The sequence below is a fragment of the Mustela erminea genome, chromosome 15 (assembly GCF_009829155.1).
Source record: "Mustela erminea isolate mMusErm1 chromosome 15, mMusErm1.Pri, whole genome shotgun sequence".
Classification (NCBI taxonomy): Eukaryota; Metazoa; Chordata; class Mammalia; order Carnivora; family Mustelidae; genus Mustela; species Mustela erminea.
The window spans coordinates 61,944,248-61,968,545 of NC_045628.1; the positions used below are offsets into that span (position 1 = coordinate 61,944,248).

The 24,298-nt window shown below is 46.2% G+C and overlaps 1 protein-coding gene across 1 annotated transcript; it reads right to left on the bottom strand.

Moving 5' to 3' along the window:
• Window positions 1-584: 584 nt before the first annotated feature.
• On the bottom strand, window positions 585-23,204 carry C15H13orf42 (chromosome 15 C13orf42 homolog). Its single transcript, XM_032315196.1, has 4 exons — window positions 22,747-23,204; window positions 5,319-5,466; window positions 3,331-3,571; window positions 585-2,678 (listed from the first exon to the last, which is right to left on the bottom strand). Exons 1-4 carry the CDS (start codon window positions 23,161-23,163, stop codon window positions 2,504-2,506), a joined length of 981 nt encoding a protein of 326 aa, XP_032171087.1. The 5' UTR covers window positions 23,164-23,204; the 3' UTR covers window positions 585-2,503.
• Between the last annotated feature and the right edge of the window lie 1,094 nt (window positions 23,205-24,298).

Here is a 24,298-nt window from a genome sequence, read left to right on the forward strand (position 1 = left end):
TAGCCTGTTAGAGAATGAATCCGTGTTGTTTTAAGCCCCTAAAGTTGTGGTAATTGTTACAGTAGCAGGAATAAACTAGTTCACTATGAAAAGGCCATCAGTGATGAGGGGAATGTTGTCTCCTATGAGAACCGCTCTGGGCTCTGTGTCTGAGAGTGGGCTCCAGAAAGTTCTATCCTGGAAGCCCCACGTTCTCAGTGGCAGAGCTACCAACAAGGGGCAAAGGGCTGGGGATATATCACTCCACCTAAACTGCCCATGTATCTTCTTCTGTGAAGAAGACATTTTGTGGTGAGAGCTGGAAAGCAAGGTCTAAAGAACAAGCCCGATACCAGGAACTCACATTCTCTTTTTGGACATTCTGTCTAAAGAGAGGTCTATTTCCAAAAATCAAAGCCAAGACAATCTGGAGAACCACAGTGCCTCGAGGAGCAGCTGATTGAATAATTGGTCAGTTATCACTGGGAGAAGAGAATCAATCAAATGAGCTGATTTTGCTGAATTGACTTTTATTGTCTTAAATTTTATTTATCTCAAGACCCCATCTCAGGATTCCCTAGACAAAGCCCAGACCCTGGGGTTTATCACCAATTTCAAATACCTAAAATCATCCCAGACACGCCAGCCTTCTGTTTCTGAATCATGGAATTTTTCAGGCAGTCTGTGTATAGTCTCATTAAAGGCAAAAATATACAAAATGTGAAGCAAAAGAGAAAAGTACAGCTTCATGCCCCATAAGCAATATATGCTTAAAAAAAAAAATCAAGACTCCAAACATCCTCTCTGTCCTGTTTATTTTTTTCTTATCTGTAAAAGCAAAATGTACACAGAGTCTTCACCACATAATGTCAGGGTCGAATCCATGATAAACTGTAGTTTGATAAGAGGCAGGGTCAAGAGACCTTCATCCTGAAATGATCCTTAGCGGTGACTTTTCATTTGTGGGGTTTCAAAACAAGGCCACATTTGGGGTAAAGAAAGGTCTGTGGCAATGTTAACTTGGTGTGTTTTAATGCAGTTTATAAAACAAATCTCCCAAACATTTATTTTTCAGTCAGGCTTCTGCCTAGAGTGGGTTTAGGATAAGCAACAAAATTAAAGAAACCTCCCAAACATTGACATTGGCACTCAAAAAGAAAATAATAATAAAGACATGTATTAAAACATTTCCAGTATATCTTCATCTAAAATGTGTTGACATAAAATTTCTAAGAATGCCTCGTCATTATTAGCGTGTTGTTGTTTTTTTTTTTTTCTTCTCGTAGGAGTTACAAATACTTAGATTTAGACAGCTGGGTTCACACAGATAAAAGGTTCTTTATTAAAAAAACTCAACAATGAGAAAATCATTACGTGAGCCTGGCAGAAGGAAAGCTCTCTTCTGCTCTCAGACTAACCTTAGCCTAGAGCATTCTGGGCTTACTTTGGATTATTGATTTGTCCTCATCTGTCTCCTTCCCTTATCCCCATGAGCACTCTAGCATTCATGAGTGTGCACCCACCGGGTGACTTCTTTATAAGAAAACACCAGAAGAAATAGTAAGAATGAACAAAATGCAACGTATTCTCCGAACCAGCGGTTCTCAAACTCCAGCAGGCAGAAATACAAAAAGTATGTGAGAGATGCAAAGAATAGGTTTAACGGGTAATTCGGATTCAGATAGGTTACTAAACTCACAGATCCTTTCTAGTTCAAAAGAACATAAGGATGCTGATTTTCCTTTTAATTGGGGGAGGGGAGAGGCACAGCCTGCCATAAACTGGTTGCAGGGGTGTCTGTGAGGACTTTCTGAACCAAGAAAAGCACCACTCATCTCCTGCCATCCCCAGCCCACCACCTGTGGGAAATGCAGCTGGGTCTGGGGGCTGGGAGAGATAGTGGGGTCCCGAGGCAGGGCCCTGACACACTCCTTCCCAGTGCCAGGGCACTGGCCCCATCTCCAGGGTAATCCAGCAGAGGTTTCTAGAACACTGTGAGAGTGTTAGCACAGAAGGAGCTGCTTCCTGAACTGCGATCTGCACAAAGGAGGGCAACCTCTGTTTGTAACCAAAGTGGTTCTGAGCCCCGCAGAGACCAGAGCTGCCTTCCTGAGGACTTTGGCCCAGAGACCCCTGGGTGGCCTCATTTCCTATACTGAGCACAACATTAGCAGCCGCTTGGACAGATGCACAGAGAACTGAAAGGGGGAGGCCAGGCTAGTGAGCCGGGACACTCCCACTCCAGGCCTCCCATTCCTCCTGCTGGTAGACCAACCAGGCTGTACCTACCTGCTAACCTGCCGTGCCAGGCGAGCCGGACTCCACAGTCTCCCCAGGCAGGTGCTCTGGGAGGCCACAGGTGTGTTTGGCACTAACTGGGCAGCAGCGGGCAGTGCTGCTGGGCTCATGCACTTGACTTGGTTCCAATCTCCATTTTTAACCCTTCCAAACCTTCAGTGCTGTGCTGAAAGTGACCCCCTTCTCAGCGACCCAGCCTGAGTCAGGCTGAATGGCTCAGAGGGAGTCAGGGCACTGTTCGCTCCCAGAGTTTTTCTCGAAGCAGCCACTGCCCTTTGGGGTTCTCCATCTCATGGTAGTCCTCCCCCAGAGAGGCCAGGGGCTCCGGCGCGAAGAGCTCCATATCCCATTCCATGTCTTCTCCTGAGATGTTGAAGAGGATCTGTCGGGGGCTCCCCAGGCTGGAAGGGAGGAATGAGGCAGACGGTTTAAGCATGGTTTGGCTAGTTGCACAGAGAAGGGACGCTCTGAGTCACTATTCCAATGGAGTTAACAGTGGTAACTTGGAGAGTTGGAACTCTCCAAGTGGTAACTCTTGGGAGAGTTGGATCTGGAGGGAGAAAGGCCGAAAGATGGTAGCAAGGTGGCCAGGAGGGGCCCAGCCGACAAGAAGTTCTCCATCTAAGTCAGGCCAATGCCTTTCCAGGGTAGGGACATCTGATTAGTTTGGTGCTGGTTCCCTCTTGGTGCTATGCCCAACTCAACCCCAAACGCTCATTCAAAATCTGTAGCACAAGGTTGTCAGTGGCACAGCAGGGGTGGGGAGACAATGAAAAAGGGTGGCACAAAGCATGTGGGCCAAGAAGGCCAGAAGGAAGAGCAGGCAGATCCACAGCTGAAGGGACCATGAGGAGTGGTGACAGCAGTGAACCAGGCTGGAGTATGGGCATAGACTAGGAAAAAACATCTTTAACAATGATCTCCCTCTCCCCAAAATAGGTAAGAATAATTTTTGGTATATAGGTTGGGAACTCAAGTCACCTTAAAGACCACCCCCAGGAGTCTGGAGGACACAAAAACATCTTGGCTGAACGATTTGGTCCAAGCACTTACTCTTTTTTGCAGGCTTTGGGCTTAAATTTCAAGGTGTTGAATGCCCCTTCCACAGCCTTGGGCAAGTAAATGGGGTGCCTCTCGAGCCTCCTCTGAGTGCCAATGGTCCTGCACTCCGTGGTCCTTCGAAACTGGCCATCTGTCGCATGCACAGTGTGCGCGGCGATGTCCTCGGAGTGCCGGCGTGGCGCCCGCAGGATCCAGTTGGAGTGCAGGCTGTGCACCCGGGAGCTGGTGGCAACTGGAAAAGAGAAGCCGGTGCCCCAGGAAAGGAGGACTCTCCCTCAGAGAGGAGCAGGAGAGAGTGCCTCGGGCTGAGAGGCCACGACAAATGCACAGATCCCACAGTGGGTTCTTAGAGAGGATGGGAAAGTCCTGACCCTGCAATTATGGTTAGGGCGACGGCGAAATAGTGATGTGTTCATTAAAAGTAAGGACACAGATCTATGTGTACTGACTTGGAGAGCCACCCACGATAGACTGCAAATAGTGAAGTGAAAAGAGCCGAGGACAAAATAGCAAAGAGATCCTGTTGTCCGCAATCTCGGTGGATTTTTGCTTTCCTTTCGCCCATGTCCTGGCTTTCCCAGGCCCCGCTGTCGAGGAGAGGGCTGGCCTCTGTCTGGGACTGAGGGGTTGCAGTCAAGGAGGAGGGCGAGCAGAGGCCCCTGCAAGGAACAGTGAGATCGGCGGGTGGGAGGGATCACCTGCGAAATTCCATGAGACCCTAAATGTCACAGAGACGGTGCTTGGAGGCCAGACCAACTACAAACCACAAGGATCTTTTCTTTGATCCTTTGAGCATTAAGTAAAACAATCAAGAATTATGTAGTACTGGTACCAAAAGTTGGTCCCTCAGCAACAACGGCCAGTAACCCCTGAGTAAAATCGTCATCAATGACACCCAGAAGGGCGAGTCAAAGACTGAAGAAACTGACAGTCAAGTAATGGAATTTAAAGGTGGAATGGGGGATGCCTGGGTGGCTCAGTTGGTTAAGCAGCTGCCTTCGGCTCAGGTCATGATCCCAGCGCCCTGGGATCGAGTCCCGCATCGGGCTCCTTGCCCCGCAGGAAGCCTGCTTCTCCCTCTGACTCTGCCTTCCACTCTGTCTGCCTGTGCTCGCTCTCGCTCGCTCTCTCTCTGACAAATAAATGAATAAAATCTTTAAAAAAATTAAAAAATAAAAAAATAAAGGTGGGATGAGCTCATGAAGTGGTGGAATTGGTTGCTTTCTACCAGGAGAGAGCCAGTGATGCAGGCTGGCAAGGACAAACGCGTCAGTCGCAGCCCTTAGCTTGGTCCCTCTCCAGGGACCCAGGCGGGCCCAGCAGGCCCCCTGCTCCTTTCCTGCCCTGTGCATCGTCCTCAGAGCCCTGAGCATGAGGGCCTCAGAGGGCGCTGTGGGCAGACGGGGGCGGGCAAAGCAGATGAAGGGGCAGTCAGGTCCTGTAGAGAGTGCCAAAGGAGCTCAGGCAGAGCGAGAAGCTAGATTTTTAAATACAGATTCTCTGCTACTTTTTCTTCTTAAAAAAAAAGTGCTAAAATACAGAGAATCTAAAATTTACCATCCAAGCCATCTTTCAGTGACCAGTCCAGTAGCGCCGAATATATTCCCACTGGCCAGGGACAGCTTTCCAGGACTTCTTCCTCTTGCAAGACTGAAACTCTGTCTTCATACCCATGTCACACCAGCTCCTCCTCTAACCCCTTTCTTTAGTGCATTGTCTCAGCTTTGGCCAGTGGACCACAGGAAGGAGTTTGGGTCCAAATATATGACAGTGTCGGGTAGGCTGGGAGGTGGCCGCAGATATAGCTAAAGCAAAGCCCCCTCCCCCGCCCCCAGGAGAAAGCAAGCCCTGGGCAGGGCTCTGGTGTGCAGTGTGGGTTTCCCTTTACTCGGGGTTAGGGTTCCCCCATAGCTCCTCCACCAGCCCACTCCAGAGACTGTCCCCCACCCACCTCCTGCCCCGCCCCGGCGAGCGCTCACCATCAAAGTCCACGTCCTCATTCGGGGGCTCTGGCTCAGCAGCCCGGGGCCGCTTCTCTGTCTCCAGCTCGGCAATGATGGAATCAAAGAAGGCCATGGCCTCGGCCACATCGGCGCTGAACTGGGAGTACTTCTTTGCGGCTGCTTTCTGCTAGAGGCAAGGGGGCAGGAGAGAGAGTTGCCTGAGCCAGCCTCTGAGCACCCACACACAAGCAAGCTACCACCGCCAAAAAGAACACAGCGTCACTGAAGCAGAATGTATGTGTGGTTATGAATTTGCAGAGTTTAAACAGTAAATTTAAATGGGCTCCCTGGGGGAGGAGGGTGGATGCCCCCATCCGCAACTGCGGTGTGTCAGTGGGTTTCTAATTGCCTCAAGGAGAGACGAGTAAAGAATAAGATCTACCTCGTCCTCACTCAGAGACAGTTATGGATCTTTAGGCAAAATATTTAGTCTTCCTTTGGCCATTTTCCCTGCAGGTAAACACCTGCTTAGGGGACCGTGCAGCTCCTTCCTGGAGGCAATGAGGAAAGAAAGGACAGGAAAGGAAAGGACAGCAGGAAAGAAAGGACAAGGTACGTTGGAAATGCTCTGAAAGAGCTGTCAGGACCCAAAGTGGCCAAACTTGGGCTCAAGTCATGGAATAAATTGAAGAAAAATTAGTATGATTATTTGAAAAATATAAGGAATGATAAAATACAGAGTTAAAAAAAAAAAAAAAGTCTACAGTGTGCCTAACCAGCTTCCAGGCTCTGTCCTGATCTGTTCTTCTTCATGATCTCATTCCTCACCCCTGTCTTCACAAACGCCCACCTGGGGAAGTTCAGGTCCCCTGGTGCACCTCCATGGAGAACTCACAGTGAAAGGCACAAAATCATCGTGGGAGCCCGTGAAAGACCATCGGAGGAATTTAGGAAAGAAGAGAACTCAGGAAGGATAAGAAGGGGCAATGTGTGTTAACTTGGGCTGTTTGATCTCTGTAGAGTTATTTTATTTTATGTGAGCATTTTTATTTTATTTTTGCTTTATTCAAGTAGAGTGAACACACCATATTACATGAATTTCGGGTGTGCAGTGTAGTGATTTGACAAGTGTATACAGTAGGCTATGTTTACCACAGATGTAACTTCCAGCTATCCCATTATATCGCTATTATAGTATCATTGATGGTATTCCTTATGCTGTGCCTTTTGTTCTCATAACTTAATTCATTCCATAACTGGAAGCCTATATCTCTCACTCTCCTTCACCCATTTTGTCCAAATCCCTATCCCTCCCCTCTGGCATCCATTAGTTTGTTCTCTGTATTTATAGGTCTGCTTCTGCTTTCTGTTTATTCATTCGCTTTTGTTTCTTTTTTAGATTGCACTTATGAGTGGAATCATATGGTATTTGTCTTTCCCAGTCCGACTTATTCCACTTAGCATAATACCCACAAGTCCACTCATGTTGTCTTTTAATGATTCAATATTGTCTTTTTATGGCTGTGTAATATTCCAATGTGTGTGTATGTGTGTTTGTGTGACCACATCTTCCTTATCCATTTGTCTATTGATGGACACTTGGATTGCTTCCATAATTTGGTTATTGTAAATAATGCTGCAATAAACCTATATCTTTCCAAATTAGTGTTTTGTGTTCTTTGGGTAAATACCCAATAGTGGAAATATTGGGACATATAGTACTTCTATTTTTAATTTTTTGAGGAACCTTGATACCATTTTTCACAGTGGCTGCACTAATTTGTATTTTTACCAACAGTGCACAAGAGTTTCTTTTTCTTTACATCATGGTCAACACTTGTTGTTTCTTGTCTTTTTTATTTTAGCCATTCTGATAAGGATAAGGTGATATCTAATTGCAGTTTTGATTTGCACTTCACTAATGATGACTGAATTAAGCACCTTTTCCTGTGTCTGTTAGTCATCTATATATCTTCTTTGGAAAAATGTCTCTTAGGTCCTCTGCCCATTTTTTAAATGAGTTTTTATTTTTTGGTATTGAGTTGTATAAGTTCTTTATACATTTTGGATATTAGCTCTTCATTGGCAAGTATCTTCTCCCATTCTCCCATTCACTAGGCTGCCTCTTCATTTTGTGGATGGTTTCATTTGCTGTGTAAAAGCTGTTTATTTTGATGTAGTACCAATAGTTTATTTTTACTTTTATTTCCTCTGCTTCAGGAGGTAGATCTAGAAAAGTGCTGCTATAGCCAATGTCAGAGAAATTACTGCCTGTGCTTTCTTCTAGGATTTTGATGGTTTTGGGTCTCACATTTAGGTCTTAAATCCATTCTGAGTTCATTTTTGTGTATGTTGTTAGAAAGTGGTCTGATTTTATTCTTTTGCATGTAGCTGTCCCTTTTTCCCAAAACCATTTATCCAAGAGACTGTCTTTTCTCCATTGTATATTCTTGCCTCCTTTGTCTTAGATTAATTGACTTTATAACCATGAGTTTATTTCTGGAGTCCCTATTCTGTTCCATTGATCTATGTGTCTGTCTTTGTGCCATATGTGAGCATTTTTAGAGGGAGATGGTATTAAAAGTGAGTATTAAATTACAGGCTGGAATGTTGGGAAATGAAATGATGACATCTGTAGGTACATACAAGATCTTGGTGAAATGTAAGCATTTCATACTACTAAAAACATTTTTAAATGGAAAGGTGTTTTTTTTCCTTTTATATTTGTAAGGCACTTTCTTAGAGAAAATTTTGAAAAAGCCCAACATATACTTGAATCTTTTGTGTTATAAGTGGAATACTATCCACATGTACTTAATCTTCCCTCTTCAAAGAGCCCATTAAAATGAAACCAGGAGGGCAGAGAGAAGAAAACCTAATGACAAAGGGAGGAAGAAAGAGGCCATCAGTGAAAGATATATTTCCAGAAACTTCTGGCAGTTGCAAAGCAACTGAAGGGAGGGAGATATGAAAAAGCAAAAGGACCAGCCTTCTGGAACATCATGGGTTGGGGAAGTAAAAGGGTTACAATTGGACCCTTGGGAGCTTGAAATGCACCAGACTTGGCAACACCAGGTACACTAAGGGTTCAGAGTGGGGAGCAGGACTAAAACCAGAAGGACTGGTTGACAGTCTGTATGAGCACAGCAGGCCAGGCCACCAAGCATCCTTCCTGCAGGCAGATGACAGGAGGGCCCATCTCTAAAGCAGGTCATGATACTTGCCCTCCCTGTGGTTTTTCTTAGTGGTCCCTCTGCCTTCAATGTCTCATTGGGGCTGATTCCTACTCATCCATCAAGATGGGCTGGGTCAACTCATTCTCCACTTAGACACACCCCTCTCCTGTACTGGTCTCTCCTCTAGGCTCCACGGTCTTCAGTCCCTAACCTAATTCTACTATGACACCTATCATTTTAGAAATTTTTTTGTGTGTGTGAAGTGGAAAATAGAGAAACAAAGAATGGAGAAATCCACACAATCTGGACTGAACCCCAAAAGAAGGATGAATATTATTTAATAGGGACGCAAGGTCTGTAGGTCTTTATATCTCAGCGCCCGTGGAAAGGGTGTCTCTGAGTCTCTGACTGAGAAACCTCCATCAGTGTTGGGTTTAAGGCAAGGATCTTAGTCTCACATGTGGGCATCAGGTTCTTTTTCATGGAGTCACCCTACAAAAAGATCTAAGCTGCTCATTCCTCAGTGTCTCCAGGATGTAGACTTTGGCCAGTAGCTCAGAGCAGCCTGAATCCATTGCTTTCATTTATTAAAGAATTTAGAAAAGAGTCAGCTTTGGTATCTTAACTACCAAAGGCTCAGAAATGAGCGAGTCCGCAACTATTAGTTATGTTAACAAGAACCCTTGACTGTGGACTCTCGAAAATCTCGTAAATCCAGAAACTCCTCAAGTGTTGTCTTTCGAGGATCACATTTACAAGTTAAAAAGGAAATAATCAGCATATATGATGACTTCAGCCACCACACATTCTGTCCATCAAAACCAGTGGACAAAAGCCTTTTCAGCTGCACACTTGCTGGTCATCCCAAATACTTAAATATATTGTTTGCCTCCAAAGCCTCAAGCTTCAGGATTTGAGACTCGGGTCTCCCTCCCACACCTTGCCCTCTCTACGAGGCTGAGAAGTGATTGCCTTCAGGGCCACCCCGACATAGAAGCCCTTCAGCCAGCCCGGGAGGGTCCACTCCTCCAGGTCCTACTTCTGGGGTCTCTGATGGCCCGTCCAACACATTCCCATTCTAAAACTTGCTTCTGCTAGAAGAGCCTATAGATCTTGGTGTGTCTGGAAAATAAGAATGAGACATTAATGACTTTATCTGTGGCTGACCCATATTTACCTGTGTGGCTGAGTCTTATCCCAAAGGAGAGCTCCCCCACTTGCCCCAACGGCCTTTGTCCATTCCCCCTAAACCCTTTATGGAATGAAGTAGGGACATAAATAAGTACAAATGAATAAGCTCTGCTCCTCTCCCTGTACCAACAACAGTGTAGATGAGCCCCCACAGGGGTGCACCCCAACATCTACCTTTCCCTTCCAGTCCCCAAACTTGACCTAAACCCCCTCCTGGGAAGGCCTTCCCTCAGCTTGTCTTTATGCAGCTGTGATTGCTTCCTGGGTTTCGTGTTCAGCATTCACCTCTGCTAAGATTCGCGCTGGGTAGTAGGAACCAAGGTTCTTGTTCATCTCTCCATTGTTGTTGTTTTTTTTTAATATAAGCAAATGTGAATTTATATGTGTATTTACCCACTTTCTTAAAAAACAAAAAGACACCTACAAGATAGGGCTGTAAACATTGCTTTCTTCACCCCATGTATCCTGAGGACTACTTCGCAGCAGTAGACAGAGACCACCCTCTGCCCCAGGGGAACCCTGCCTGGCTCCCCATCGTGTGGACCCACTGTCAGAACAGACCATAGCCCCCTGTCATCAGCTCTTTGGCTTCTCAGTAATCTTTGGCTATCCGAGTTAGTGCTTAATGCATATGCCATTTTGCATTTTGCCAATAATATCCTCGCTTGGGGTAGGCTTCTAATTATAAGTACTCTGTTCTCTATGTATCTGCTTGGTAGAGAGAATGGGAAGCATCAAGCCATCTGGCAAATCAGTCATACCTTATAAAAGTGTACGTTCACGTGTCTCCAAATGAAGGCGCCGCAGTGACTTTTCTGAGTCCCAAGGCTAAGCTACACATCTGAGCCTTTTCAAGCCACGGTTTAAACCCAGGCTGACTCTAGGTTTGGTACTTTTCTTTGCTTCCCCACAGCTTCTGTTGGCCTTTTCTGCCTCCACTGCCACATTCCCTTGGTCCCTAGCATGAGAGAGACAACAACCGAGCTCAGGGTTCAGGCCCCAGACCAATATCACAGGAAAATCTACTTCATAAGGCAGTGGTTGTACAAGAAGGGACACTAGGCGCCCACACCCCTGGGTGGGATGCAGTACAGTGTCCCCTCTCGGAACTCAGAACTCCGGCTAGAAGAGGATCGCTTCACTCCCAATCCTGACTGTTTTCTAGCCCAGAATCTTTTAACTACGTCTCTGGACAACCTTCCCATTGTACCTGCCCGGGGCCCCGTGTCACAGGGCTCATGTTCCCTCGCTGTGGGCCCCACAGCAGCCCCGGGGAAGAGGCACGTGGGCTGAAAGCAGCCGTATTGCCTTGCCGGCTCCATTCCCTTGTGCCTTTCCCATGGAACCTTCGGTGGCCTTGGGGTTATCATTTTCCAAGCCTCCCTATCCCACCCCCTTCACACCAGCCCTGGGTCTCCAATTACTTTTCCCTTTGCACTTTCCCCAACTGAACTCCACTACATTTCTCATTGTCATTTCTGAGGCCCCCAGTGCAGTTTATGATATTTTCCTGCATTTCACATCATCGGCCATCCTGCCTGATTTTGTCTGCTGTTTGGGTGCCTGGGTTTCTCCCATCCATTCTTTTTCTTCTAGGACCTGTCCCTATTTATCTGCAAGAGGTCTGGATTCTACACATTGACCTTCCAGTTCGAACAGCAATATCATGTCAGAGGTCAGGTTGTGGGGGACATTCTAAACCCACCCAAAGCCCAGAGGACCACCCCTAAATGTCCACCCTCTTCTCACCTCTCCTACTTGGGTATCCCCTCACCTCCGTTGGAGGGCCAGCTCCCATGTCACCTGCCCCCACTGCAGCAGACAGACATAGGCACATCTCGTCCATGCCTGTGTTCTGACTGGCACGGACAGTCCACTACCATGCATTGTGTTCTCCTCGTTAGCCCCACATGAGACCAGCAATCTGTAACCTCTTCTTTGGCAATGCTTTGGCAACTAACACTCATGGATAAGACTCCCGTGATAGCTCACCACCAGCCCCTGCCTATATGAGACAGATTGTGAGAGATACACAACTCCCAACATTCTGATTGAAATTCTACCTGTTTCTCTGCCAAGGAAACTCAGCATACCAGTGTGGTTCCAACAGTGATGCTGAGGGCTGCAGCTCGAGACAATGGGCCATGTCAGGGCAAGCAGACTGCCTTTCCACCTGTGAATGCTGAGTGCCTAGTTCAGGGTCAGGCATGGAGTGGTAATCATTCATTGAGTGAACGAATATATGTTATATACATGCCATTACCTAGGTTTATATTCTCCAATCAGCTTGCATGTTGCCTGTGTATCCTTTTGGATTTAACTTGGCAAATATTAAGAACTCCGTGCTCCTTATTTTTATGGAGTACTGGTAATACTCTGTTGAACAAATAATATCTGGAAATATGAATGTCAGTAAATTTCCAGGACCAGATGTGGAACTAGTCAGGACTGGAGAGACCACTTTCCCTTGGATCATTCTGTTGTGTGAAATTATTGCAAAACAGCTCATACTTATCCACAAGCAATTTAATATCACCCAAGAAAGGTGGGGGCTTTTGAGGACAAGCCCTAAAAGCTCTAATACATCTTCTTCACCCTCTGCCATCCTTGGGATGGATATTTAAGACCAAGTCCAAGGTGATATTGACCTTATCCTTTTTATATTACAATGCCTAAGAAAGCATGTACCCGCAATTGAAGAGGGGTTATGAAGAAAGAATGGGAGTTTATGAAACAAGGACTGAAACTATGAGAAACAGCAACTAGGAAAAGGGTATATCACTGGAATTTAATTACATACATACATATACCTACATACAAAATTTCAATGAAATTTAAGCTAAATGGTACACTTGCCTGAACTGGAAAAAAAAAATGGTGAAATAGAAAAGAGAGCTGAGAAAATCAATCCAAAGAGATAAAAAGAAGGAAGACGTTTGTCATAAACTCTAGTATAACTCGGCTTTGGCATCCCTTATCATAACTAAAGGCTACAGTCATTTTGGAAATGGAGCCACACGGCTTCTGTCTTGATCTTAGATATCATAGACTCATCGGCTGATAGGCTTAGTCTTTTTCCTCTCTGCTTTTTAATCTTAAGGACACCATTTCTTCTGCCCACACCTGGGAGCTCCTCTCCTTACATATCATCTAAATGATCATTCCACTTTAACAAAACACCAAGTAGAAAAAAAAAAATTGCTCACACTTATCAAATAGTTAGAAACCTGATTAAATTGATTTGAATTCATATCCTTGAAGCATTGTATAAAACCAACACATGCAATAAGTGAAACATCACAATCTGTAGAGAGAAGGGATGAATTTATCTCTACATGGTGGAAAACTTTGCTTCTTGGGGAAAATTCAAGTTGGATTCTCACTTCCCACTTCCAGTCAAGATACACTGCTGATTCAGAGAAGACTTGGGTTTTTTAAAAATGGAGCTATCAAAAAAGAAAAAAAAATGACAAATACCCAGCTGACCTTGAGACATAAAAGGCTTTCCAAGCAGAAAAGCAATGGAAGAAATATCAAAGACAAAAATGGGTATCTTTGATTACATAAAAATCAGTAGTATTTATATACCAGAAAATGTCAAATAAAATTAAAATACACATAATAACTTGGGCAAAATATTTTTAGCACCTATGGCAAACAGTGTGCTCATATTCTTAATATGAGTTCATGGAAATAAGAAATCTTTACTGGAGCCAAGAGAAAACTGTAGAAGGCTTGAATGGGCAATCCCTTAAACAGGAAGTACACATTGGTTTGGTAAGTTAAAAGGGTCCTTTTTGCTCAAGTAATAATCAAAGAAAAGTATATAAAATAATGCAATTTATTACATCAGTGAACTTTCTAAATTAATGCAATACTAGGTGTTAATAAAATGCAGTAAGAAGTGCTTTTTAACGCACTGTTGATGAAAGTGTAAATTATAAAATATTTCTGGAGTAATATGTAGAAGAATCTTTAAAATTGAATGACCTTTAAACTTTGTCCCATTAGTCATACTTTCAGGAATTAATAACATGACTTACTGAATACGATGTATTTATTTGTAATTCTTCACAATTAAAGAATGCGAGCTGTTATATTTTTTGTCATTGAAACTTTAGTTTTCAAAAACTAGTTACTGAGGCAGGAAACAATCCACAAAATATAATATTAACCAAAAAGAGATTGTAAAAAGTATATGATATAAGCCAGATTTAGTAAATTCATACATACACATACATTAGGGTTGTCAAACTTAGCAAATAAAAGTATAAGACAGCAGTTACATTTCAATTTCACATAAAAAAATGAATAATTTTTTAGGGTTAATATATACCAAATATTGCATGGACATAATTATACTTAAAAAACCCATCACTTAATCTTAAATTCAAATTTAAATAAGCATCCTTTGTTTAGGTGGCAACCCTAATTTACATATATGTAAATATACAGGAAATAAATGATTGAAAGAGAATATACCTAAACATTTTATAGTAATTATCTCTAAATGGTAGGATTCTAAGTTCTTTTTATTTTATTTCTTATATTTCTCTGTGTTTTATAAATTTTATCTAATAGCATTTTATCACCCATAATTTCTTTCTAAGTTTACCCCCAATGTTTTTTTGATGGTGGTGAACTCTGATCCATTACACACTGGATATTTTAATTATTAGGATATGATTCCATATGAATATACTCAAACTATATTCTACTCCACTAAAAATAAAAGATAATTTTCCACTCAGTGAAAACAACTGATCTACTACTCTTTCAGATCTTCCACCAAACTTCGTAAGTTTTCTTCTTATACCTTCTTAAGGGCGCCTGGGTGGCTCAGTGGGTTAAGCAAGTGACTTCGGCTTAGGTCATGCTCCCAGGGTCCAGGGGTCCAGCCCCACATAGGGCTCCCTGCTCAGCGGGGAGACTGCTTTTCCCTCTGCCTCCTGCTCCACTTGCTTGTGCTCTCTCTCTCTCTCTGGCATATAAATAAATAAAATCTCTAAAAAAATAAAATAAACTTTCTTAAGTTACAGTTGGAGTTTTTCAGGTTATTGGTTTATTGAATGTCTGCTCTGTGCCTGGAGCCACGCAAGAGATTGGAGATAGAAAGATAAATCAGATGCAGTCCTCTCACTCAGTGAGCTCATAGCCAGTAGCAGAATGTACAAATGAACAGACAATTACAGTGCTGAGTTCTGGGTGCTGGGTGCTAAGTATTGAGATGGGGGGTTCAGACTCAAGGAGGGGGGAAATCCACTCTTAGATTGTAGATGTGAGAAATGGCTTCCTAGGGAAATGCTTTCTCTGCTGTTAAAAGACAAGAAGTTAGCCAAGTGAATCGGGTGTGGTAGAGAGGAAAAGGGAGGAAGAAGTATTATTACTAGGCTGAGCAAACAGCATGTGCCTGCAGGATAGGTTGGAGAATGCATTTATCCATCTTGTGGTCTGACTGAGAGGGGCTTCTGGAACTATATGCTTTGTTATCAATCATCATCATATTGTTTGTCAGCTTGTGGAGAACTCTGCCAAGCAAAGAGAATATTCGTTGCAGCTCATATTGAATTAGTCCCGCCTTTCAACTCTGCAAACCAGATATAGGCCAAGTGATAGAGACTCTCCCAGTAACTGACACTCCAGAAAACCTTCATTTTAATATCACCGTGTTTGCACAAAGTCTCCCCAGCAGATCTGAAAAATAATTTTCAGAGGTGTAAAAACAGATCTAGAATCTGCCTTCTATCCTGTAGGAAATTATACATGCATATTGTACATGAAAGATTTGGAATCTTTTTAGATTAATTGGATTCAGATCCTTCTGCCCTAGAGGAGAAAGAAGTTTCTATTTGCTGTTGACGTGGTCTTATATGATAAGCCAGGATTGGGTGGCCTCAATAGAAAATTGACTCTGAAAGCAAACTATTACCAGAATAAAACCACTTGAAATAAAAATCAGTCACTTTTGGCAAACATTCTCCAGAACTCCATTGGTTCTTTTTAAACCATTGTAGCAGGTGAATTTCTTTAGCTGGGGTGGGGTAGGGCAGGGTGCAGGGGTGGGGAGCACTTTGCAGTTAGTTCATCCAGACAGACATATCAGGAATCCAAGCTGCTCAGAATTAGGTAACCCATAAGAACATTAATAATGTTTTCTTCTCCTTGCAGTGGCTGACCGATAGCCCTCACTTCAGAAAATGTCTGGCTCAAGCCATCTGGGCAGTGTTCCAGGGGGCACTGCCGCCAACCCCTGCTAACAAGCTCTCTGGGCAGAGCAAGCCTTGTCTCGAACTCTTCCTCTTCACCAAACATCAAAAACCCAAGCTGTTCAGCTCTGCAGAAGGAAGTAAGTTCTGACACAGGCAACAACATGGACGGACCTGGGAAACATGCTGAGTGACAGAAACCAGTCACAGAAGGACAAATGCTATATGATTCCATTTATCTGGGGTTCCCAGAGTAGGCAAAATGATAGAGATGGAAAGCATGACAGAGGTTACCAGGAGTGGAGGTAGCAGGAAAATCAGGAGTTACTGTTTGGGAAGGAGACTTTCTGTTTGGGGTGACAAGAAAGTTCTAGAAAGGAGAGTAGTGGGCTATACACCATTGTGAATGCACTTCATGTCAGTGAATTGCACCCTTAAAAATGGTTAAAATGCTAAATTTTTTAAAAGTTCATTTTACTTAAGAAGACTTTCATATCTTAAGAAATAATCAGACCTTTTATAAAAAAAAAAATTCTCCTCGTTCCTAATTGAAGTACTTTAGAGCCTCCCTGACCTCTTAATGGATTCATTTTCTAGTGTACTACTAATACATTTTGTAAAGTAGTCTAAAAATGTATTAGCTAAGGCTTCATAGTCTTTCAGATGAAGTAAACAATCATTTGGAAAAATCATGGAAGACTAGTGTGAAGAACTCTGGTTATTGTCTGACAAGTAACAATTTGAAAGGGGTCCAGTGTCACACATTTCTTTCTAAAAAAATTTATATAAAATCCAAAGAGAAACACTAAATTTCTTAAGGATTCATTGACTGTGATATACTCCATTATCCATAAGCTGGGGACATCTAAAAAGCACTCATTTAAGGGGCTAAGAAGTGCCATGTGGAAAATGGTAAATATGTTTATTTCACCACTCACACACACACACAAAAACTGAAATGGGTGATGAAATGCTCTAGAATTAGATATTAGTGATAGGTTGCACAACTCTGAAGATACTAACTACCACTCAGTAATACACTTTCAAGGGTGAGTTTCATGGTATGTAAATCAAAGCTATTATTTAAGAAAAAAAAAATCCAAGCTGAGAAAAGCAGTCTTTATGAGGAATGGAAAGATAGAAGTCAAGTATCTCAGAACCCCTCCCAGCAACTGGAAGAAATTACCTAAAGAACTAGGTGAAGGGGGTAGACACAGGCTGAAGCCAGTCATGTCCCAGACAAGACCCCCAAAACAGATGGCAGAAGGAGCAATTCACTCTCCAAGATGCTGAGACAAGGGGCGCAAAGAGCAAGAAACACGACAGGATAGCTTTCTGCTTTTTACAGACATTTTTCTGTAATGGAGAACTCTTGCATGGAGAGAGTTCTAACAACTTCAGAGGCTTTCGACAAAGATCGTCAGGCGGATGTGTGGTCCATCCATGCCTCCAGCATCTGAATTCCCCGCTGGGTCCAGAAGGGATGGCCAGAAGTTACGTACCCGGGTGCCACTGCCTGGACCCTCACTAAGATGTAAGGCAAGCTTGTCGCAGCAGGGGCTCTAAGAAATCACCACCAGAAACGTGTGGACTGGTTTGTTGCCTTGCTTTTCCACAAGCGTGACCACCCACAAGGACAGGGACTTTGACTTGCTCACCAGTATTTAGAACAGCTCCTGACACACACCCAGTTCCTGACAGGGAGGGAGGCAGGGAGGACATAGCTATTGATGAGGTGTTACTTAAAAATTATTGAGGGCATCACTAGCTCCATCACTCGTGGTTTCTTTTCCTTTCTTTTCTTTTTTTTTAAGATTTTATTTATTGGACAGAGAGAGACAGATCACAAGTAAGCAGAGCAGCAGGCAGAGAGAGAGGGGGAAGCAGGCTCCCCACTGAGCAGAGAGCCCGATGCGGAGCTCAATCCCAGAACCCTGGGATCATGACCTGAGCTGAAGGCAGAGGCTTAACCCACTGAGCCACCCAGGTGCTCCTCACTTGTGGTTTCTGCACCAGGGCCCATATGAGAAATTCTGCAACGTAAAGCTGAGGAGAAAAAAATCTCACTTCCACTAACCAAAGGGTATGAGTTCTTCCTCTTAGACAGAATTTTAATACGAATCCAGCTCTCTTTAGGGTAGCTTCCAAGAGATACAGAGCCAAACTCCTCCGTAGCTGCTGAATTATGATCTACGCAGCCTTGATTTTCTGTTGATGTTTTATTCTCTTCCAGTTGTCCTATTTCTGCGGCTGCTTTACTCTGCCGGCAGGTGGCTCATCTCAAGTACTTCGTAGGATAAGTGAGGAAGAATGAAAAAGTGTTTCTGTGGAAATGGTTTGAAGATATAGTCCGCCCCACTGTGAAGTTCCTCTTGCAGCTGAACTCAAGCCTTCTGCCCAGCTTTCTTCCTAGTGCAAAAGTAGACAACACACACTCAGGGTTTCGGTGCTGCAGGGACCAAGAGTAAAAATGGAGTCAGAGGTAGCCGTGTGCAGGGAAGGTGTCGAGACGAAGGGAAATCTGACTCACAGATGGTGGGGAGGAGAGAGCTCGATGCTTCGGGTCTGGGTTTCTCCTGCACAGGGGAGCCCGGGCCACGCAGCCCCTATGAGAGCGCTTCTCCCCTCTCACGGAATCCACGCGGGACAGGAAGCATGTACCTCCCTGATGACTCTCCCTGGCCTGGGGGTGCAGGATAAAGTAGTCTGCTCACCTCATCCTGAGGGGCCACACACCCTCCTCTGACAGATAATTTACATTTTCTGATTGAAAGGCAGAGTGGCTCCGTGGGCAAGCGTGTAAGCTCTGGCACCGTGCAGACCCAGTTTAAATCCTGGCTCTCTCCTCATCAGGCGCACAGCCTTCCCTAAATCGCTTCCTGTCTTGGAAACCCAGCTCTCCCCTCTGTGGACTGGGGCTAGTACTCGGCACGTGTGGAGGACGGTCAGAAGTCAGGACTAACTGCTGATTGTTACTGGCTGGGCCCGGGGCCATGGCCGAAGAGCAGGGCTGGGGCATGAGGAGGAGACTGGCGGGTGCCACTTTGCTGACGGGAATGCCCGAGGTGCCCAGGGCGGGGGCTTGGGTGGCTTTGCCTTATTGGTTCAGAAACTCCATGTTCCAGGTCAGGACCCACTTCCAATATGCTCTCCTTCTGCCACTTGAATTTTGCACCGTGTTGGAAACTCTAACACTGGAGCCTCTAAACAGTGAGTCCCAAACTATGGCTCATACCTGATGCTGACACAAAAATTCTCCGCTGTGGGTTTTTTGTTTGGACTTCAAAACGTTGCAGACCATGTGTTTCATTCATTTTCGTAATGACCTCCTGTTTGGAGGGAGGAGCGGACTGTCACAGGGCCTGGCCAGGAACCCCTCGGTGCAGGGGCTCAGGAGGGCCTCCCCACATCCACCCCCAGGCTTGCTTCCCTTCTGGCCTGTCCTCACTATGATCCACACGGGTACTCGTCCCGGCTCGCCCATCTCCAGGGGGCTGGGACCCCAGATCATTTGGCAACCTGATGTATCGTTCCTTAGCCATTGTTAACATTTCAGCAGGCCCGACTAGGAATGCCTTACCAGGGTATGAGAAAATGTGAGTCTGGACCCTGGAATGGCTTGGGGAATAAATTTAGTGTGTCATGACCCGCATGCGAAACAACTAAAAAAAAAAAAAAAATAGTATCGAGTGTTTTGAAAAAATATCAGAGTACCACACAGAGAATAGGAATAACTGTATCTTATGAATTTTTGTTTTGGTTGTATTGAATAAACTAGGTTAGTATCAAAAATATATATTTTTTCTTTTTTTAATTTAAATTCAATTAACCAACATATAGTAATCATTAGTTTCAGAGGTAGTGTTCAATATTTCATCAATTGTGTATAACATATATTTCTTACTGAGAGTTTTAAACAGAACAGCCTAAAAACCATTATCTTTTCAGAAAAGAGAGACAGACAGGGGAATGTAAGTTCTGTGGCCAGGCTGGGGGCTGGTCAATTCGTGAGGAGGGAGAAAAGGTCTCCACGGTGCTGTGGTGCCCAGAGAACACCGCTCATTCCCTACCCCAAGGCCAGCGCTTCCGTCATCTGTACACAAAAGACCAGACTTTATAAAGCATTCATAAGTGACCAGTGGTTGTGCTTTGGGGACAGAAAAATGACAAAGATGCTGTTTCAGCTTGATCACGCATACCAAAGTGGCTGCCGTGCACCAAGGAGACACACAAGCAACATGCCACGGGAGAATGTGATAAAGGCTAGAACAGAGATGTGTTTAGACTAATGGGAGAGAGAAGAAAAGGCTAATTCTGCAGAGGGCTGTGCTCATTTCCTAGGGCCACCATAACTAAGTCCCACCCCCTGGGCCACTTGGAGCAACAGAAACTTATTGTTCCAGTCTGGAAGCCAGAAGTCTGAGGCCAAGGTCTTGTCAGGGCCATGTTCTCTTTAAAGCATTAGGGAAGGATGTGGTCCAGGCCCCACCCAGTTTCTGGGAGGTCCCCGGCTTGTAGCAGCCAAGTCCAGACCTCACCTAGGGTTCCCCGTGTGTGTGTGTGTGTGTGTGTGTGTGTGTGTTCATCTCAGTTTCCCCTTCTTATAGGACATTGGTGTTGTCAGATTAGGGCCCCACCCTAATACCCACAATCAACTAGTTTTATCTGTAATCAGCCTAGCTCCAAATAAGGTCACCCTCTGAGTTATAGGGTGTTAGGATTTAAAAATATGATTCTGGGGAAATACAATTCAGCACATGATAAGGGCTCAGGAGAAGGAATGGTGTTTACCTGAAACCTGAAGATCAGCAGGCATTTTCTACAAATGCAGGAAGGGGATGACATTCCAGAAGAAAGGAGCTCTCGGGTCCCCTGCTCCTCCCACCCAACTAGCCCTGGAGAGGGCACCCATTATGTCTCAGGTACACCCGGCATCCTTCTCTTTCTTCAGGAGTCACAAAGGAGAGTGCTGGTCTGCCGGAGACTAAGCCCTGGAAGACCTACTATGTGCCAGGTCCTATCACAGACAGGATCTTGCTTTTGCCTCAAGGGGTATGTTCTTATTTCCATTTCTATGCTACAGAAACCAAGGCCCAGAGAGGCCAAGATAACCTGACCAAGGTACACAGCTGGTAAAGAAACCACTAAAATTCAGGTCTTGGTCCGACCAACAACAAAGCCATTTTAAAACTTCTTTCTGGGTGAGCCTGGGTGGCTCAGTGGGTTAAGCCTCTGCCTTCAGCTCAGGTCGTGATCCCACGGTCCTGGGATCAAGCCCTACATTGGGCTCTCTGCTGGGCGGGGAGCCTGCTCCCTCCTCTCTCTCTGCCTGCTTCTCTGCCTACTTGTGATCTCTCTCTGTCAAATAAATAAATAAAATCTTTAAACACACACACACACACACACACACACTTTTTTCTGGTCACATCATGGTGAGAGGCATCTCCCAAGGAAATGTGCACGTTGTGTCCACAGGGCCAGAACTGGTGTTCTGTGCCTGAGCCCTCCCTGGACCTTCAGACTGCTGAACTAGGAAGAGCGCAAGGAGGAGCGAAGCCAGGCTTTCTAAAGAGACAACTGCATTTTTTTTTTCTTTTTCAGGAAAATGTGGTGCCTGGAGGGACTCTAACCAGAGCCGAGAACCCCACGATATCCAACTACGAGGGACTCCAGAGCCCCCTGCAGTCCCGTCTGTCATGGGAGGTGACCCTGAAGGAACTGTGCTGGCCGGTCACAGGGTCTGTTCTGGAACCCAAGAGTAGGTACGGGGGCATTGATGTATTTTGGGGGTTAACAAACATGGTTATTTAAACCACTGCCACCTGGGATAAAATGCAGACAGCTGAAACCAGTGGGGGGTGGCCAAGCCCTAGAGATCTGATAGCTGGCCAATCAGTCATTCAATGGTAATAGGGCCTCCGTAGCCCATTTAGGAGTCACAAAAGAGAGTGCTGGTCTGCCGGAAACAGGATGTTTCGCTCTTCAGAAACAGGATGTGGGAGAGACAGGTCCGCTGTCCAGGCATCAGGGAAACGATCGGTGGGAATTTCAAACAGCCTCAAACCTCAGGCATTTGGGGAAAATAAAAATAAAAATTAAAAATTGAGGACTGAAGGAAGGAGTGCTCCAAGGAATTGGAGGTCCTGCCAGAACAGGTCACTGAGCCTCAGCTTGCCCCTCTGGGACACAGGAGTCTGTCGCAGCTCCCCTGTGGCATTAGTGGAAAGCTCAAGGAGGGATACTGTGTACAAACACCGGGGTGAGTAGCAACCACGAAATAACTACCGGGACTTGGGCTAATTTCCTGCTTGGACTGCCCGGGCTTGAAGCCTCCAGGGCCCTGCAAAGCTCTCATGCCCTCTCCATGAAGTCACGGGGTGTCTGGAGGCTGCGCCCGAGTCCCCTGGAGGCCGGGACCCAACCCGCAGATGGAGCCCCTCCTCCAGCCTTCGGCTCCTGTGGAGCCGAACACCTCGAAGTCGGAAAGCATCTGGTTCCCGGGAAGAGCGCACGTCTGCCTGGGATGTTCAGGGGCCACCCAAGCGTCCTGCCGTCCATCAGGCGGGCGGCACATGACAAACACGCCAAGCAAACGTGCAAACGTCGTGCGCTGACCCCAAGCCCAGGTCTCGCCCCAGGCTGCCCTGCACACACCGCGAACCCCCGTCCCCAGGGCCTCCCCCAGGAAGAGAAGCAGCAGGGGACGGCCACCCTGCCCCAGGCAGAGGGGAAGACGCTGGAGAGTCTCTAAGGGAGGACGAGCTGGGGCTCCAAAGGTGCAGACGAATTAAGTGGCGCGCGCGAAGGGAAAGGGACGAGCCAAGTGCCCCGCGCGCACCTGGGGCTCTCGGAAGAATCCTCGGCGCAGCTGTGCGTCTCAGCGGCGCTTACCTTTCTTTCTTTGGAGGTGGGCCGGCCGGGGCCCCTCTCCGCGCTTTCGGAGGCAGCGGAGGAGGGGGAGGAGAGGCCGGGGGCGCGGCTGGGCTTCAGGTCGTGCAGGCTGCTGAGGTACTTCTTCCGCAAGGCCAACAGCTCCTGCAAGTACTGCAGGCAGTCCTGGGGGCGCGACAGCAGCCACGCTCGGTCCCCCTCCTGCTGCAGGCAGTACAGGCTGCTGTCCATGCTGCTGATGCTTGTGGACGTCTTCAAGGACTCGCTGAATTTCTCCCCGTGGTCCCCGACAACGTACATGGAGCTGCTGCGGGTCAGCCTCACGGTGGGACTGGCCGGGTCGCAGCCGGGACCCGTGGCCACCCCCGCCTTCCTCTGCGGGCCCGAGTTAAAGATGGAGTGCAGCTTTCTGAGCATAGTGCTGGATTTCTCCCCGCGGGTGCCTTCCAGCTGCCTGCGCCGTGCCACTTGATCTAGCTGGGGGGAGACGAGCCAGCACGCAGGCCTCCTGCCATCTGCCTGCCAGGAGGCCTCGTATCTCCGGAATCCCAGAGACGGCGGCCGGCAGGGTCAAGCGGGCAGGCTGGGCAGCTCTCCTGGGGGGCACATTTCCATGCCCCAACCACGGTGCCATCCACCACCCGGAAACCCAAGGTGGGGCACCGGGAGTTTGCAAGCAAGAGGCCTGGTGGCCTCTAAGCCCGGTTGAATGCAAGCACCTTCAATGCGCTTCCACGGAAGGCCCCAGCTGGATGTGGAAAGCGTGACCGTGCATTTCCTGCACCGCTATTTTCTCTCCTGCTCCTTTTCCATGTCTGGATGTGGTCTCCCTCCGACTGATTTGATCTTGGTCTGGATTTGTATGTTTCCACCTGGGCCAAGCTGGCTCTGGTCCTGAACGCCTGGCTAAATCCTACCGGGCCAGAACACCGCGAAGCCAAAACCCCTGTGTTGCTTGAGGTAAAATCCAGTCCCCTGCGAGAGGCCAGGGTGGACAGAGCCAGAGCTGTTGGCCCGAGGCTCTCAGATCTTCGATAAGCTGGGCCCTGTCTGCGCCCTGCAGGCCTGTCACCCTGCCGTAACGGGACCTTGCGGCGGTTACCGGATAGCAGCCCATTGTGGAGACAGGAGGATTCAGGTGTCCGGACCACAGCTTTCTGCACAAAAGCCTTAGTGAAAGTAGGGTGGCCACAGAGATGGGGCAGACCTGTTCTTTAACTTAGCTAAACATATTTTTTTATTTAAACAGACTAGTCAGAGTCAGACACAAACTATTTTTCCAAGAGCATCCTCTGAGTGCACTGAGATCTCGGGGATGTCCCCTCAAGGATTTTTCTCAGGCTAATAGGACACATGGTTATTGCCTTCATTTCTCTACACAGCCTGGTTCTCTCCCAGACTTCACACAGAAAGCTATAGCCTATATAAATCTGCAGCCCAGGCATTTGCTTAAGCTGGAATAGGTGTTAGAGGAAATCCACAAGACCCCATAAACAGGTTGTGGGGTGTCACTGGCTATGTGTACCCGCATGGTTTATTTCTGCCGGGTTTC